Source organism: Ochotona curzoniae, unplaced genomic scaffold (genome assembly GCF_017591425.1).
Source record: "Ochotona curzoniae isolate NIBS_2020 unplaced genomic scaffold, NIBS_Ocur_1.0 scaffold_2476, whole genome shotgun sequence".
NCBI classification, from domain to species: domain Eukaryota; kingdom Metazoa; phylum Chordata; class Mammalia; order Lagomorpha; family Ochotonidae; genus Ochotona; species Ochotona curzoniae.
Window position 1 is genome coordinate 4,423,800 of NW_024467095.1, and position 14,327 is coordinate 4,438,126.

General features: G+C 39.1%; 1 protein-coding gene across 1 annotated transcript in view; it reads right to left on the minus strand.

Annotated features, from left to right (window-relative positions):
• PTPRZ1 (protein tyrosine phosphatase receptor type Z1) overlaps positions 1-14,327 on the minus strand; it is a 116,716-nt gene that overhangs the window by 73,821 nt on the left and 28,568 nt on the right. The window contains exon 2 of the mRNA XM_041001920.1: positions 5,709-5,774. Within this exon, the coding sequence (XP_040857854.1) occupies positions 5,709-5,774 (66 nt within the window). The remainder of the gene's footprint in view (positions 1-5,708; positions 5,775-14,327) is intronic.

The following is a 14,327-nucleotide window of genomic DNA, read 5'->3' on the forward strand; positions in this document are numbered from 1 at the left end:
GGATGGTGAAAACCACTCTCGGTCACAGTTAAGAATTATTATTTTTTAAAATTTTCTGTAGGTGATGGAAAGTAACTGAATGCATTTAGACCAAAGAATTGCAAAAATCCCATTTGCATTTAAAAAAAAGGACTAAGATGCACAGAAAGTTGGATTGGTCATTGCTTGTATCAATTTCCAGATAGTAAAAGACTACAAAATGCAGCTTTTCCTATTCTATGACTGCTCTGAAAACCTGCTCTGAACTTGTAATACAATATTTATTTTTTGTATATCTCAGGATATAGCATATTTCCCTGAAATTATTACTTATGATTCTTAGTAGGTGAAATTAATCTGTACCACAAACAGCTTGCGGGAAGCAGAGTTAGAATTGCTGAATATTTGTTGCTACTATATGTGTGTAATTGATTTATGCCCAGGGTTACAGCGGTGAAGGAAACAAAGCTTTGCCGTAGGAGAAGCTAATGTTTATGGTTGTGTGTAAACTGAAGAAGTCACAATACACTCTTAGATATCCACAGACTATTATCACAGAAGCATATCACAAAACAGTACGTGTAGTAACAGGCCACAGCCGTGTCAGGAAGCATCACCTGGGAGTGTAAGAGCAAATAAAAATCAAAACAAGTGGCTTAACTCTTTCTGTTGAGGTACTATCTTTTCCCTAATGCATCTACTTCAGAAACACGGGCTGATACACTAGCTTAAGCTCATATATCATCCTGCCAACTCCCCTTTTTTGTGCAATGTATATACATTCAATTGAAAATAAAATAAACCCTTTTTCAGCTTTGGGACAGCTTGGGGTTCAGTTAAAACACTTTTTGAGAATAATCTCGCCGACTTTCAGCATACTTGCTTCCTTGCCTTCCTACAGCAATGCTTATTTGAAACATCTATTTAATCCATCAAGAATTCAATAGGGCATTATTCAAGACATACAGGCTAGGAAGCTGGAATGCATAGTGATGAGGCTGCAGGTGCGTGATGGCCAGGAGCCTTGCAGTAGACACTCGGTGCTCTGATGAGGTTACTTCGCTATCTTCCCAAAGGGACTTAGCCAAGCACTCTGCCTCCAGACCTAAAACTAATCTAAGCAGGTTGAAGTGATTGGCTCCCATGTGTTTGTCCTTTCTTGACCTCACGGGAAGAGTACAGACAGTGAAGAGAAGGTTCCTGCCTCCCACAGCAGTGCATTTGTCCATCTGTCCACGGGATCACTCTTCAAGGTCAATTGGTCAACTGCCTGATGTGCCTCTTCCCAGGCTTGTCTTGTATAATTGTATCAATAGAACATTTTTAACAAATGGAGATGATTTTAAAGTAGTTTTTTTTTTGCAGCTTGATTTTTTTCACTTCTATAGTGGAAATGAGAAATGAATATTTGCTTGATAGAAGGAGTGGCAGGGCTGGTCTTGGGCAAAGCACTGTAAACCATCGGCTGTAATGCTCATCAGTCGGGGCTATCCAATTTCTGATTCTGCTCCTTGCTAATGTGTTTGGGATGTCAGTGGAAGATGACCCAAGTTCCTGGGTCCATGTCATTCATGCGGCAGACTGAAATGAATGCATTTCCTGGCTTTCCTAGCCTCTGCCTGGGCCAGCGCCAGATGGTGTGGCCCTTGTGAAGTGAATCAATGGATGGAAGATCTCTCTCAATCTCTCCCCCTTCCCGTTTTTCTCTCTTTATCTCCCTTCCTCTCTTCCTCCCTTCCTTTTCTGTCACTCTGCCTTTCATATAAAATAAGTGGATCTTTAAAACATACATGAGGGTTGAGCATCAAGGAAAAATTTATGATAGGTTAAAAGAACATTTCAGTGCTGGCTTTGGGAGCACATACACTAACGTTGGGACAATCCCTGCTAGTGAATCACATGCAACTTGGTGAAGCATTCCATCTTTTCGCATCCTGGAGCACAAGGGAACCCAGCAGGCCAGCTCTGACACACTGCGAGGACTGCTGGTGTGAGAAGCTGCCTCCGCTGTGATTGCAACATGGCCCTGCCAGGAACACAGGAGCACCAGCAGCTCCGTGAGCTCGGAGCCAGAGCCGCTGGCCACGGCCTCACACGCAGCCCAGGTGCCGCTCTGAGACACCTGCTGCGACCTCCCCAGACTGGAGGCCTCCGAATTTTCCTTTCATATGTTTGAATAAAAAAATGTTTTTCCTAAACAGTTAAAAATAAAACAAAATTAAAGAAACGAAAGGACATTTCAGTTTCTAGAAAGGCCTGGACAAGACAGAATCATTCATGATTCTACACAGACCCAAGGTTTGTTAGTTCAGCTTGGCCAATTTTCTTCCAGGTCAAAAAAAAAAAAAAATCGAAAACCAAGCATCAAAATACACTGCACATAACCTTTATAATGGCTCTTCTGTTTTTCTTAGGAAGGATCTTCTTCTCTTACAGCTACCAAAATAGAAACACTATTTAGGTGGCTACTGCATTAAGAAACAATTGGTTATTTTATGTATCCTTCACTCTCAGGGACCCAACTGTCTGGTAGTGATTCAAGCGTGGCCAGAGCAGCAACAGGTTCTGACTTGTATCTGATGTAACCCTTCAATGAAGACATTAAAGGTGGCTAAGTTTAAACACTATTGAGAACATATCAATATAAGAATTCTGATGTTAAGTTGATCTGAACGTTAAAGAATATACAGATATTTTTACAAGTCTAGGAAAAAGGGATTATGCTTCAGTAGTCACCAGTTTTAAGACTGGAGCAGTTAAAGTGCATCACCTTGAGTGATCTGATGGCTTGAGGTTTTAGTCAGAACTCGAATGGAAGGAAAAGCTGACATCTGTGCGAATCTTGTGCTATGTTTTTATGATATTTAAGACTGAAAGGCAAAATGACTTTGTTTTCTTTGTGTATGTTTTGTTGCAGAAAATGTAAGATTCTGTGTAGCATGGAAGTTACTTTCTGGAATTCAGGGAGATCAAGACATTGTGAAAATCACCAGATGCTTGGGCTGATATTCCCAGGTTTACATTTCACTCTTTCAACACAGAGTAACTGACAAGCCTTGCTCATCCTTTTGTAGTAGGTTTTAAAAATTAGACTGTGAACTGCTTTCATCAATTTCTGAACATAATTGCAGCATATATCCTGCACAGAAAATTTGGCTTTAACCTTATGTAAGAAAACAATTATCAGAGTAATAATTTTCCACCCTCTAATTCTCCACCCATCTCGTAGGCAGTGGATTTATATTGTTACCTCACATATTATAATTGTGCAATCTTTCCTAAGCAACCAACTTAAGTGATTCCATTTAAATAATGTTTGATGTCTTGTATATCATTAAGTGGCTTGTGGCAGCATGATGACTTCTCACAGAACAGTCATGATTGACCTAGAAAATACTACAAAACTTCAACTGTGCTCCAAAAGAGATAATTACCTTCATATAGAGATATCTTTCACGATAGGCTTGATTTTAGGGTGATTTTTATGGAAGAGTATATTCTTTTGAATAAAGGATTTAACTTTTTTCTCTTTTTATTACTCCAGGAATTTGGATGAAATGGCTTTGGGACATCCTCAAATGCCACTTTTTAATGAGTTTATTGCTTTGATCAACAGATTGCAAGAGGAGCTAAATTCAGCAGGCCTTAGGTTATGAGCAAGGTGGTGCACTTGACTGTAAAGCTGAGAACTACATGTTCGTCATGCACAGATCCACCCTGGAAAACTTCACCACCCTACAGATGCCACATCTGGATTCGAGCAACCTGTTCAAGGAAGAGTTTCAACTGTTATCTCTGCTGCAATCCACTGATAAAACTACGGTCTGCTCTTGCTTGAGCTGATGAGGAACGCTCAGAAGCTAACTCCACTGCTCCAGACTGCCGGGAAACACCACACCAGCCAGTGCCCCATGAGTCAATGTATCCACTAGTGTCGAAAGTGGAGAACTTTCTCTCTCTAGGCCTTAGAGCTTCCCTTTCTGACCCAGGGCTAAGACAGAACAATAGAAACATTAACGCATTTACTTTGCTTGCTTTTATAATTTATGGGTCATTGTTATAAATAAGATATAAGAATAGGGAGCTACTAATAAATGTACTTAAATTTGCTCACTTTCCTGCTCTGATAGACACCTTGATGACTTTGTTTTCTATATTGTAAAATAAAATATGTCACAAAAACTAAGGCAAATAGGTAATAAAAGTAAGTGAACTTCAGTGGTAATCAAACTAAAGCAAATTAAAAAAACCTGGCATTTTCTAACATGCCTTGTTCGTAGACTTTCAAATTGAAAACCTTCAATCTTAGAATGTCTTTTGTTGGGGCAAGCATTTACTTAAAGCAGAATTTAGGTCAGCCTTTATTTTATTTTTTTTAAAGATGTATTTATTTTTATTGGAAAGTCAGATATGCAGAAAGGAGGAAAAGCAGAGAGGAAGCTCTTCCGTCTGTTAATTCACTCCCCAAGTGACTACAATGGCTGGAGTTGTCCTGATTCAAAGTCAGGAGCCAGGAGCCTCTTCCCGGTCTCCCACGCAGGTGCCAAGTCCCAAGGCTTTGGGTTGTCCTTGACTGCTTTCCCAAGCCACAAGCAGGGAGCTGATTGGGAAGCGGGGCTGCTGGGATTAGAACCGGCACCTATATGGGATCTTGGTGTGGTCAAGGTTAGGACTGTAGCTGCTAGGCCACCGTGCCGGGCCCTAGGTCTGCCTTTCTAGAAAGAATGTAGTCAGTGTGCATCAAAAGTATTATTAGTCAGTAACTCTATATTAAGAATTTTCAATGAAAGAAGTTAATATCATGTAGACATATGTATCTTTGTATTCATGTGTCTATCATTACTTAAGTTTTGAAATTTGATGCATGACTTGGTGTATCCAAACCTAGAATAATCACAGCTGTTCCAAAAAGACTATGAAAGGTTGTGTGTTTGTGGTTATCCCTGAAGTAAACAGAGTGGTCTATATATTCTTGTTTGTGTGTGAACACATTTTCTAGGTTTTTTGCAATGAAAATGACTATTAGTAATATTTTATTTGCAAAATCAAATATAGAAAGAACAAAGAATTGTTAAATAATAATATATCTATTCAATGAATTATTGGGCAAAGATTCAGTATCATGACTTAGCAGGCATCATCAGTAACACCAGGAAGTGCTCCAAAAGTTTTCAAGAATAAATTGAATGTATAACTCCGTATATCCAAGCCTAGGATAATCAAAGCTGTCCCAAAAAAAGACTATGACTGGTTTATTTTGGCATGTGTGTTTGTGGTTATCCCCAAGGGAAACAAAGAGTGGTTAATATATTCTTGCCTGTGTTTGAACATATTTCCTAATTTTTTGTGATGAGAATGACTGCTAATAGCATTCCTTTTGCCAAATTCAACAGGATGCTGTGCTTCGTCTGCAAAGATAAAGTCCAAAGGAGCCAAGTTCCTTTTGATCTGATTGCATCTTAGCAACCCACTGTTCAGTCTGCAAGTACCCAACGCTAACACTCACTGTTTCCTAGAAGGTCACCAAGTATACTAGGGCTCATCCAATTTCCACTTACATTCTCCCAACCAGACCTTCCCCTAGGGTTTCTGAGTATTATTTCTGGCTATCACTATTTCAAGTTATAGATAATTCATGATGTTCTAAGTTGGTCTGGTGATCTGACAACACCATTTTAGACTGTGACTCAAAAGAATGCTAAATTTCATTATATAAATTACATGCTTACCTGTATAGGACCAACCAATCTCTTCAACGAGTTTTCTCTGTTGTCTGTAATATCCATTGGCCCAATCTAGAACCAAGAAAAAGCAAATGAATAATGTGTGCAAATCTAAAGACTTAGATTTTTATGTGCAGCAATCATTCCTAGCGTGAATGAATCTTGGTTACTCCTTTCCATGTCATGTCATCAACAGGTCCCTTCCACCCAAGCCACCAGCCCTGTAGACCCCAATGCCTTTGTTCTGGTAGTAGTGTAAATCAAGGGACTGATTTTAAACAACTCCGGAGTTCAGGTAGAGTCAAAGCCAACATTGTGGGTAAAGCAAACCGTTTAAGAGGTCACTGCAAAGACAGACTAGTATCACAAAGAATTGGTTGTCCAAGGACCAAGTTTATCTTAACCTGAAGTCCTACTGATTGAAGAGGTTTCGTGTGAAGAATCCAATTTTACTTATAAATGCTTTGAGAAGAACCAGACGTCATCATGCTTTCAAAATCTGTTTCCCTTGTAGTATAAAATGGCATTGGCTGACTGGAGAAAATCAGGATTTAAACGTGTGTTATGTTTGCTATGGGAAGGGTTATGTTAGACAGTCTAAGTGAGTTTGGCCCCTGTAGGAACAGAGATGTTTTAGAAAGATAATGTAGTGTGATACTCGGGACATTACACAGACAGTAGGGGCTTCATGACCCTAAGAGAGTGAACAACATACACAGACACCACCACCACCACACACACACACACACACACACACACACACACACACACACACACACACACAGAAAAAAGAGAGCGAGCGAGAGAGAATGGAGAGGGGGAAGGAGTAGAGACAATAAAAGCAAAAAATTCACTCTGTATAATTCCAAATCTTATCCGTAGACTGCAAGTCGAGATGTTACTGTTCACTTTCCTCCTCACTCTGACATCATTCCTTAGCTGCAAACTCTACTAACTTGAGCTCTCCATTTCAGCTTACTCTGTGGGTAAAGCACATCTCACTCCCTCTTAGCTTACTTTGAGGATAAAGGACATTTTTGTGAGCCAGGTTTTCAATCACATCAGTGTTGATACAATGGTTTCTTATTAAAGGATTACAAATAACAACTTCACAAATGAATTAGTGGGTGTATGACTGACTCTTCTTAAATCAGAGTTTGGCCAAAATAGATTTCACATGAATGCAAAACTTTATTTATTATGTATTTCATATATAAGTATATTTTTCTCATCAGGAAACTTATGTAATTGTTTTCTTTTTATTGTTAGATTTCAACATTTTTCAGCAATGTAAGTTTCTCAAGAATATTTCATGCCCCCCTGCCCCTCATATGGAGCATGCTGGGTCCATGAGTCCAGGGAGCAGGAGACCCAAGGAGGCCCTGATCACTTTGCCTGGATTCCTCGGACTGCCTGTGCGGTGGGTGCCAGGTCCGTGAGCCCGGGGGCAGGGGTCGGGGGTCCTGGGTTGGGTCCTTGGGCCACCTGCCAGAGGGTGCCTGGTCCCTGGTATCCCAGAGCTGGGGGTCTTATGGGACCCAAGTATCCTGGCCCGGGTCTTTGGATCTGACTGCAATTACTGCTCCTCCTCAGTGGAAGTAGACAGCAGGTTCTGATGCACATTGAGGATATGACAGTCCATTGGGGCCTGCAGAGGACATCTGGTACCATAGCAGAGGAAGGAGAGCAGAACAAATTGGACAACTATCCCAGTCAAATGATAACAGCAAATATCTGGTGAAATGGAGACTGTAAGCTCAACTATGCCAGGCAATGGACATTGGAAAGGAGTCCTCATCCTTGGATTGGTGAGATCAAAAGCATTTCAGAAATATCAAAACCACCTGGGAAGAATCTTTGGAGCATATGCCACATTGGGACCCTGGTTGATATTAGGTAGCAGTTCCCCAACACACATAGTGAGGTGGGTGGGAGGCTGGGTTTGGCTCCTCGCCTTCCCCAGATACAGGAAGAAGAAATAGAATATTAGGAAACAATGATCATACCCACTTTTCCCTAACTCTCAATCCTTCCCACTCTGATCAACTGTGTAAACATCACAAAAATAAAATAATATTCTCTAATTACTATAGCATAGTGAGAAACAATCAAAAAGATCCTGCTACACCATTTTAGAAAGCCTGAAAGATAGAGCAGTTATCACAAATGCTTCCATCTGTTGGTTCACTTCCCAAATGATTGCAACAGCTGGAACTGAGCCAATCCAAAGCCAGGAGCCAGGAGCTTTGGGCCATCTTCTACTTCTTTCCCAAACAGGGAGCTGGACGGGAAGTGAAGCAGCCAGAATATAGACTGCGGTCCACGTGGGACCCGGGCTCACATGGGGAGGATTAGCCAATTGATCTTTCACACTTGGCCCAAATTCATTATATTTTAAAAGCAAAGATCTCTCTTAGAAAATAAAGGTTCTATTTTTTGTTTGTTTGTTTTAAATTTGTAGCCATCTTGTCTTTTGTTCCCATTTCCCACAAACTTATTGAACACTCTTCAATAAATTAAGGTGGAGCTAAAGTCCTAAAATTATACTTCTTCTAAAAACTTATATATTATGGGGTCAACATGGTATAGTAACAGCTCGTCTCTATGGGGTCAACATGGTATAGTAACAGCTCATCTTCAGCCTGCAAGCATTAACATCCCACATGAGCTCTGGTTCATATCCCAGCTGCTCCACTTTCAATCCAGCACCCTGCTTATGGCCTAAGAAAGCAACGAAGCATGGCACAAACCCTTGGGCCTTGCACCTGCATGCAAGGAACCCCAAGAAGAGGTTTCTAGCTCCTGACTTCATATTGCCTCAGCTCTGGCTTTTGCAGCCTTTTGTGGAGTGAACCAGTGGAGGCAAGACCTCTCTCTCTGTCTCTACTTTTCTCAGCAAATTTGCCTTTCAAATAGAAATAAAACAAGTCTTTAAAGAGACAACTCTCATTAGAAAAAGAAAAACCCTGTATATTATTTTCACTTAAATCATTTATTTCTCAAGTTCATCTGCTTCTGAGATGAAAGACTTCCACTGGCTTTCTCCTATCTGCAAACATTTAAAAATTAACATACTTTTTGGAGTCCAAACATCTAACTACCAACTTATAAGAGAACACAATATTAATCTATATTGTAAATTTGAGGAAAACAGGAATTATGAGGATCTAAGCAATCTCTATTTCAAGGTAAAGAAATGAAAAAGTTGGTGCTTCAGGCCCAGGCACTATGCCAACAAAGAAAAAGTTGTAAAACTATTACGGTAATGGAAGCTTTTCTACAAAGGATAAAGAACAAAGGGAATCATTTCTTCCACAGCCTAATTTTGGTAGTGGGATAGCCAAGAAAGTTTAATCTTTCTCTTAGAACAAGGGAGGAATTTGGAGGTAAACAATTATATTGCAAAGCAAATAAACACAAAAAAACCAAAAAACAAACAAAAAAACAACTGAGGACTAGTTATGCTTTTCCAGAGAATCTGGGTGCTGGCCATATGTCTACCAAACCTACAAGTTTTTCAATGAAAATCAAAATATTCACAGTCTAACTAGGAACATGACTGGTGTATTTTTCTGTATTTTTGTATATGACACATTTTGCATAAAGTGGTTTAACTATGTTTCTAAAGTTGATGGACTTTTTTTGAAAAACATGTTACAATTTTTTATCTTTATCAGATAACTATTAATGAATCTCTGTTTTAAATGAATTAGAAAACACAGGCAAAAATAGTTTAAAAAATCACCTGCCACTCGAAACCGCAACTCAGGATAAGTTCAGTTCATAATTTTATGCATGTGCTTGCATGTATAATAACTTGTACTTTATCTGCATCTAATCACAATATTTATTGGTAGCTTGCTTTTTCTACAAAGTAAAATAGATACATATATATATATCACTCTCAAGTTAACATATATGTCTTTAAAGCATAAAATTTCATTTAAAACATTCTGCACATATTGGATATAAAGATACAAAGCTAATTTTTGACTTGGAAAGTACTTCTTGTACTTGAGCGATAACTGTTTCCATTGAGCTAGCCTTGGTTAGGCTTTATGTGTAAAATAATATCTAAGGAAAATTAAATATTTTCCCATTTACCTCTTTTCTTGATATTCCAAGAAAATGATAAAGAACTCTGAGTTATTATACAAAGCTATAATCATTATAACTTCTTTGTTTTATATCCCAAACTGATAGTGATTTTGTTCCACTAAAAGAGAAAAATCCATTTGGTAATAAGATGGTGTTCACAGGAGCAAAGATCAAGATATCTGCATGTGTAAAAACAATTAGAAAGATCTAAAAATAACATTAAAAGCGAGAGGAGAATCAAGCTGAATAAAACACCATGAAAGATAAGCAGAGAAATGATTAAATTGTAAAAGGATGTGCCATTTTGTTATGTATTAATACGATGTGCCACTCTTACATGCTTTTAAATTATTAGCCATACAATCATTGTGCGTCATTATATAGCAACAGAAATCAGATTACTGTTGGGAGCCCTATTTTTGCACACAAATGTGTTAAACCTGACGTACAGCAAGAACACCTGCAGCATTACCCTGTGACCACAGAGAACTATCACAACAGTCAGAAGTTACAAAAGTCCCAAAAGTTCACATTTACAATGAGAAGGGAGAAACATCAGAAATGCGTATGAATCAAGTAACAAAAAATGAAGAATGCCATCCTATGCATAAAGGTAACGGTCATAAACAGATCTCTGATTGCTAACAGTTACGGCTTGATGGAAAATGTTCAGTGAAATGAAAATTACAGATGTGAAGTTATTATAACTGTTAAATATATTAAATATATATAGCAATATATTCCAAATTTATGGCATTGAAGAAATCAATATGAGCATAAAAGTGCTAATATGAACATGCAATTATTCATAATTCTGTGAAGAGCTGATGAACTTTTATGGATACCAAAAAAAAAACCCAAAAAGTAAAACAACATTGAGATAGTATTTTTTGGCTATCAGATTACCTGAGTCCACCATTATTTCTGAAGTATTCGGTGTTACCCTAAGAATCTGAAGGTGTTCCTTTGCATACAGTTGGAAGGATGAACTAGAATATATTTTTTGGAAAGTCAATCGACAAAAGATGACAAGATCCTTAAGATGTTTTATATCCTTTGACAGAATAATTCTCTTTCCAGAAATGTATTGTAGAAGACAGCAGAAAAAAGAACAAGAGTCATATACCATGGGATTCACAGCCCTAACACTAAAACAACTGGAAACACATTTAATGCATGGAATACCCACAACAGAACGTGATGTAAAGCCATTAAAATGATGTTTTCCGGTATATTTGTGGTGTTGAGAAATGCATACCATGTAAACCAGTATCAACTGGTGTGAACACAATTTTACAAACATTACATATATACAGAAAGGTAAATTTCCCTGATATCTATTTTTTTGCATTTTCTAATGCTTATTTATGTATTTGAAAGGATTACAAAGTTAGTTTTGCAATGTAAGATACAGATGTATTCTGAAAAAGCATCTATGATTTTTAACCTAATTAATGATAAATATGTAAATACATTTTAAAGACTACATAAACAAATTGAGACCTATTATTCATCTCTTTGTGTGTGTGGGGGGGAGGATTTTATAACTAAAGTTTCCTATTCCCAAGAGATTGAATACAGTGGCCAGATGAGAACTGACACGTTTCCTGGGGAAGCTTAGAAAATCAGAGTTCAGTTAGCATACGGTAGGCAACCCAAGCACTTCAGGATAATTCAAAACAAGAATCTTTTTCTCTGCCTCTCCTTTTTCTCTGTAAAAATGCCTTTTCAATAAAAGTAAGTAAATCTGGATAATCCTCCTGCTTCAAGTGCTGGGATGCCATATGAATGCCGGTCCATATCCCGGCAACTCCACTTCCTATCCAGCTCCCTGCTTGGGCCCTGGGAGGATGACCCAAAGCCTTGGGGCCCTGCCCCCACGTAGGAGACCAGGAAGAAACTCCTGGCTCCTGGCTTTAGATTAGCTCAGCTGAGCCAGTGTGGCCACTTGGGGAATGTTGCTCCTTCATTCTGTAAATATGACTTTCCAAAATAAATAAATCTTTAAAAATAAATTTAAAATAAGAGCCAAAACAAATAGGAAATACTGCAAATTTACAGATGATCTCTTGGGCCTGCATGGTCAGATTGACTACGTCGGTCATCATCTATTAGTTTGTAAACCTTATTTCTTTTTCTTTTTTAAAATTTTATCTTTGCTGATGTTTACACAATTGATTAAGGTGGGAAGGGTCCAGGATCAGGGGAAAATGGGTGAGATCTTTGTTTCCACATTTTCTTTTCCTTCTTCCTGTGTCTGGGGGAAAGGGAGAGACAAGGAGAAAGGCCACACTTAGCCTCCCAATTGCATCAGCACTCAGGTACGGGGAGTGGCCACCTGATTGTCATTGCAAAGTCCCTGATGTGGAGCACGCCTCAAGGATTCTGCTCAAGTGGTTTTGAGAGCTCTGAAATGCTCTTGATCTTGCCGATGCAAAGATGAGAATGTCCTTCCAAGGTCCATTGGTTGACACAGTCCACCTCTGAGTCTCTGTTTACATATTTGCTGTCATGCTTCCCGGGGGTATTTGATCAATTTGTTCTGCCTTCCTTCCTCTGCTGTGGTACCAGGTGTCTTCTGCAGGCTCCAATGGTCTGACATATCCTTCATGAGCCTCTGGGTATGCCATCACTGCTCTGTCAAAGACACCGAGGAGGTCCAGTTTTGACAGATGCACTCCATTGTCAGACCACAGTTTCTGCCACTCTCCCCATAGTTAGAATTATAAGCTCAGTGATTTAGCTGGGGAGACTCACAAAGAAATCTCAACTGAGGTGATCTCAGACCTATCTCGTGTGTGCACCCACATGTATGGGGTCCAGTTCATTTTGTCACCTACATCAGCCTATGTCCACACTGTAATTGCTAGGTCAGATCTGTCCCAGTCCCATTTCTTACACAAACCACTAGGTGATGCAGCACGAGCCAAACCTGCCCTCCACACAGTTGGCCCTCATGTACACCCTCAGGAGCTGCAGCCCAGTCAGGCAGACCCCCAATAACTCCCACTGGGCTGGGCTCCAACCTTGGTTTCTGTTTCTGCCAGTGTGTATAGTGGACTGGTTTGTTCTGAACCACATCCCATGCAGCTCTTATTTACATAATTGGGCAATGAAGTCCAACTCATCCCAACCAACTCTACCCTCTAGCCCTGAAGTGTGCCTTATTTTTGAAAGGCTTAGGTGAAATTAGACCCAAATGTAAGTGTCTATCCATTAAGCAGGGAAATTGGGCAAGCTTCACTTATGTGAAGTGAGCAAAAATGTTCAAATACTATTGGTGCAATTGGCAAAGAGTATTCGGGTGGTCTTTTGACTGACAGAATCATTTTATTTGTTTCACTTTTTCTGCTCAATACTCAGTTCAATTTATGTCTCAATCTTTGGCCAGGCATCTTCTCATGTGGGTAAATTCATTGTCCATGGAGTGTTTTGTCTTCATCGTGCTATTGCTGTGTCCTCCATAGTCAACCCTTTAGAAGAGACGATTTAGTTCAATCATCACTGCTAACACATTATCTTTAAGTCTTAAAATTGGCAACCTATCCTGACCCACATCAGCAAAGGCTGAACTGGATCCCTGTTGCAACAACTCTTCTCAAATTTTGCCTGAAACCTGAATGGTCATTGCAATGGCAAATACTCAAAATTGTTCATCAGCCTGCCTTGATATAATTTCTTGTACTCAGAGGAGCAATACTTTTTTTTAAAGCATTCCTGTTCGGCACATAATTAATAGCTTTGGATAGTTCATCTCATTAGGTACTTTTATACATGATTACAGATGGTTGGCCAGGGTCTGGATATTATTTGTTTTGGAATAGTTAACTCAGCTGGAACAAATATGTTTTCTCACCAGGTTTACCATTTTGTGAGGATGTCAAGACACTGAACAAACTGATGCAGTGCTTTTGGCCTGGATTTCAATGAGGACTTTGCTGGCATTTTGCCCTGAAGTTACTGGGCTACTGGGACACCTCAAGATAATTAACATACCCCTGTAGTGTCTAACATGATAATCGTGATAGTTAAATAAGAAAGAGCAAGCATTTTTTGGTGGAAGATGTTTGCCTAATGATTCATAGTATGTCTAGCCAAAGACATGTTTATTTAACATTGGAAATTAAGTCTTAGAATATGTATTTTGTGCACAAGGGGGGTCCCAAACTAGCAGAAGAATACTTCAGGTCCTTCAATTTTCAATGCTTTAACATTCGAAAGTGCAATTAAACATGCACTAGCGACCAACTTCACTGGATATCTAAGAAAACAGTTACTATCATGAAGCTGATTATTTAACTTTCCCACTTTAGATGGTATTTATTTACCTCCAACTAACTAGAATGTCTTGTCTCATATAATATTAAATGAAAGGAATGCTTTTAAAAATATATTAAACATATTATTTATATTTGAAACGCAGTTACATAGAGAGAGAGAGAGACTCTACCACCTACTAGTTCACTTCCCAGATGGCCACAATGGCCAGACTTGGGTTGGTCCAACGCTGACAGCCAACAGTTCCTT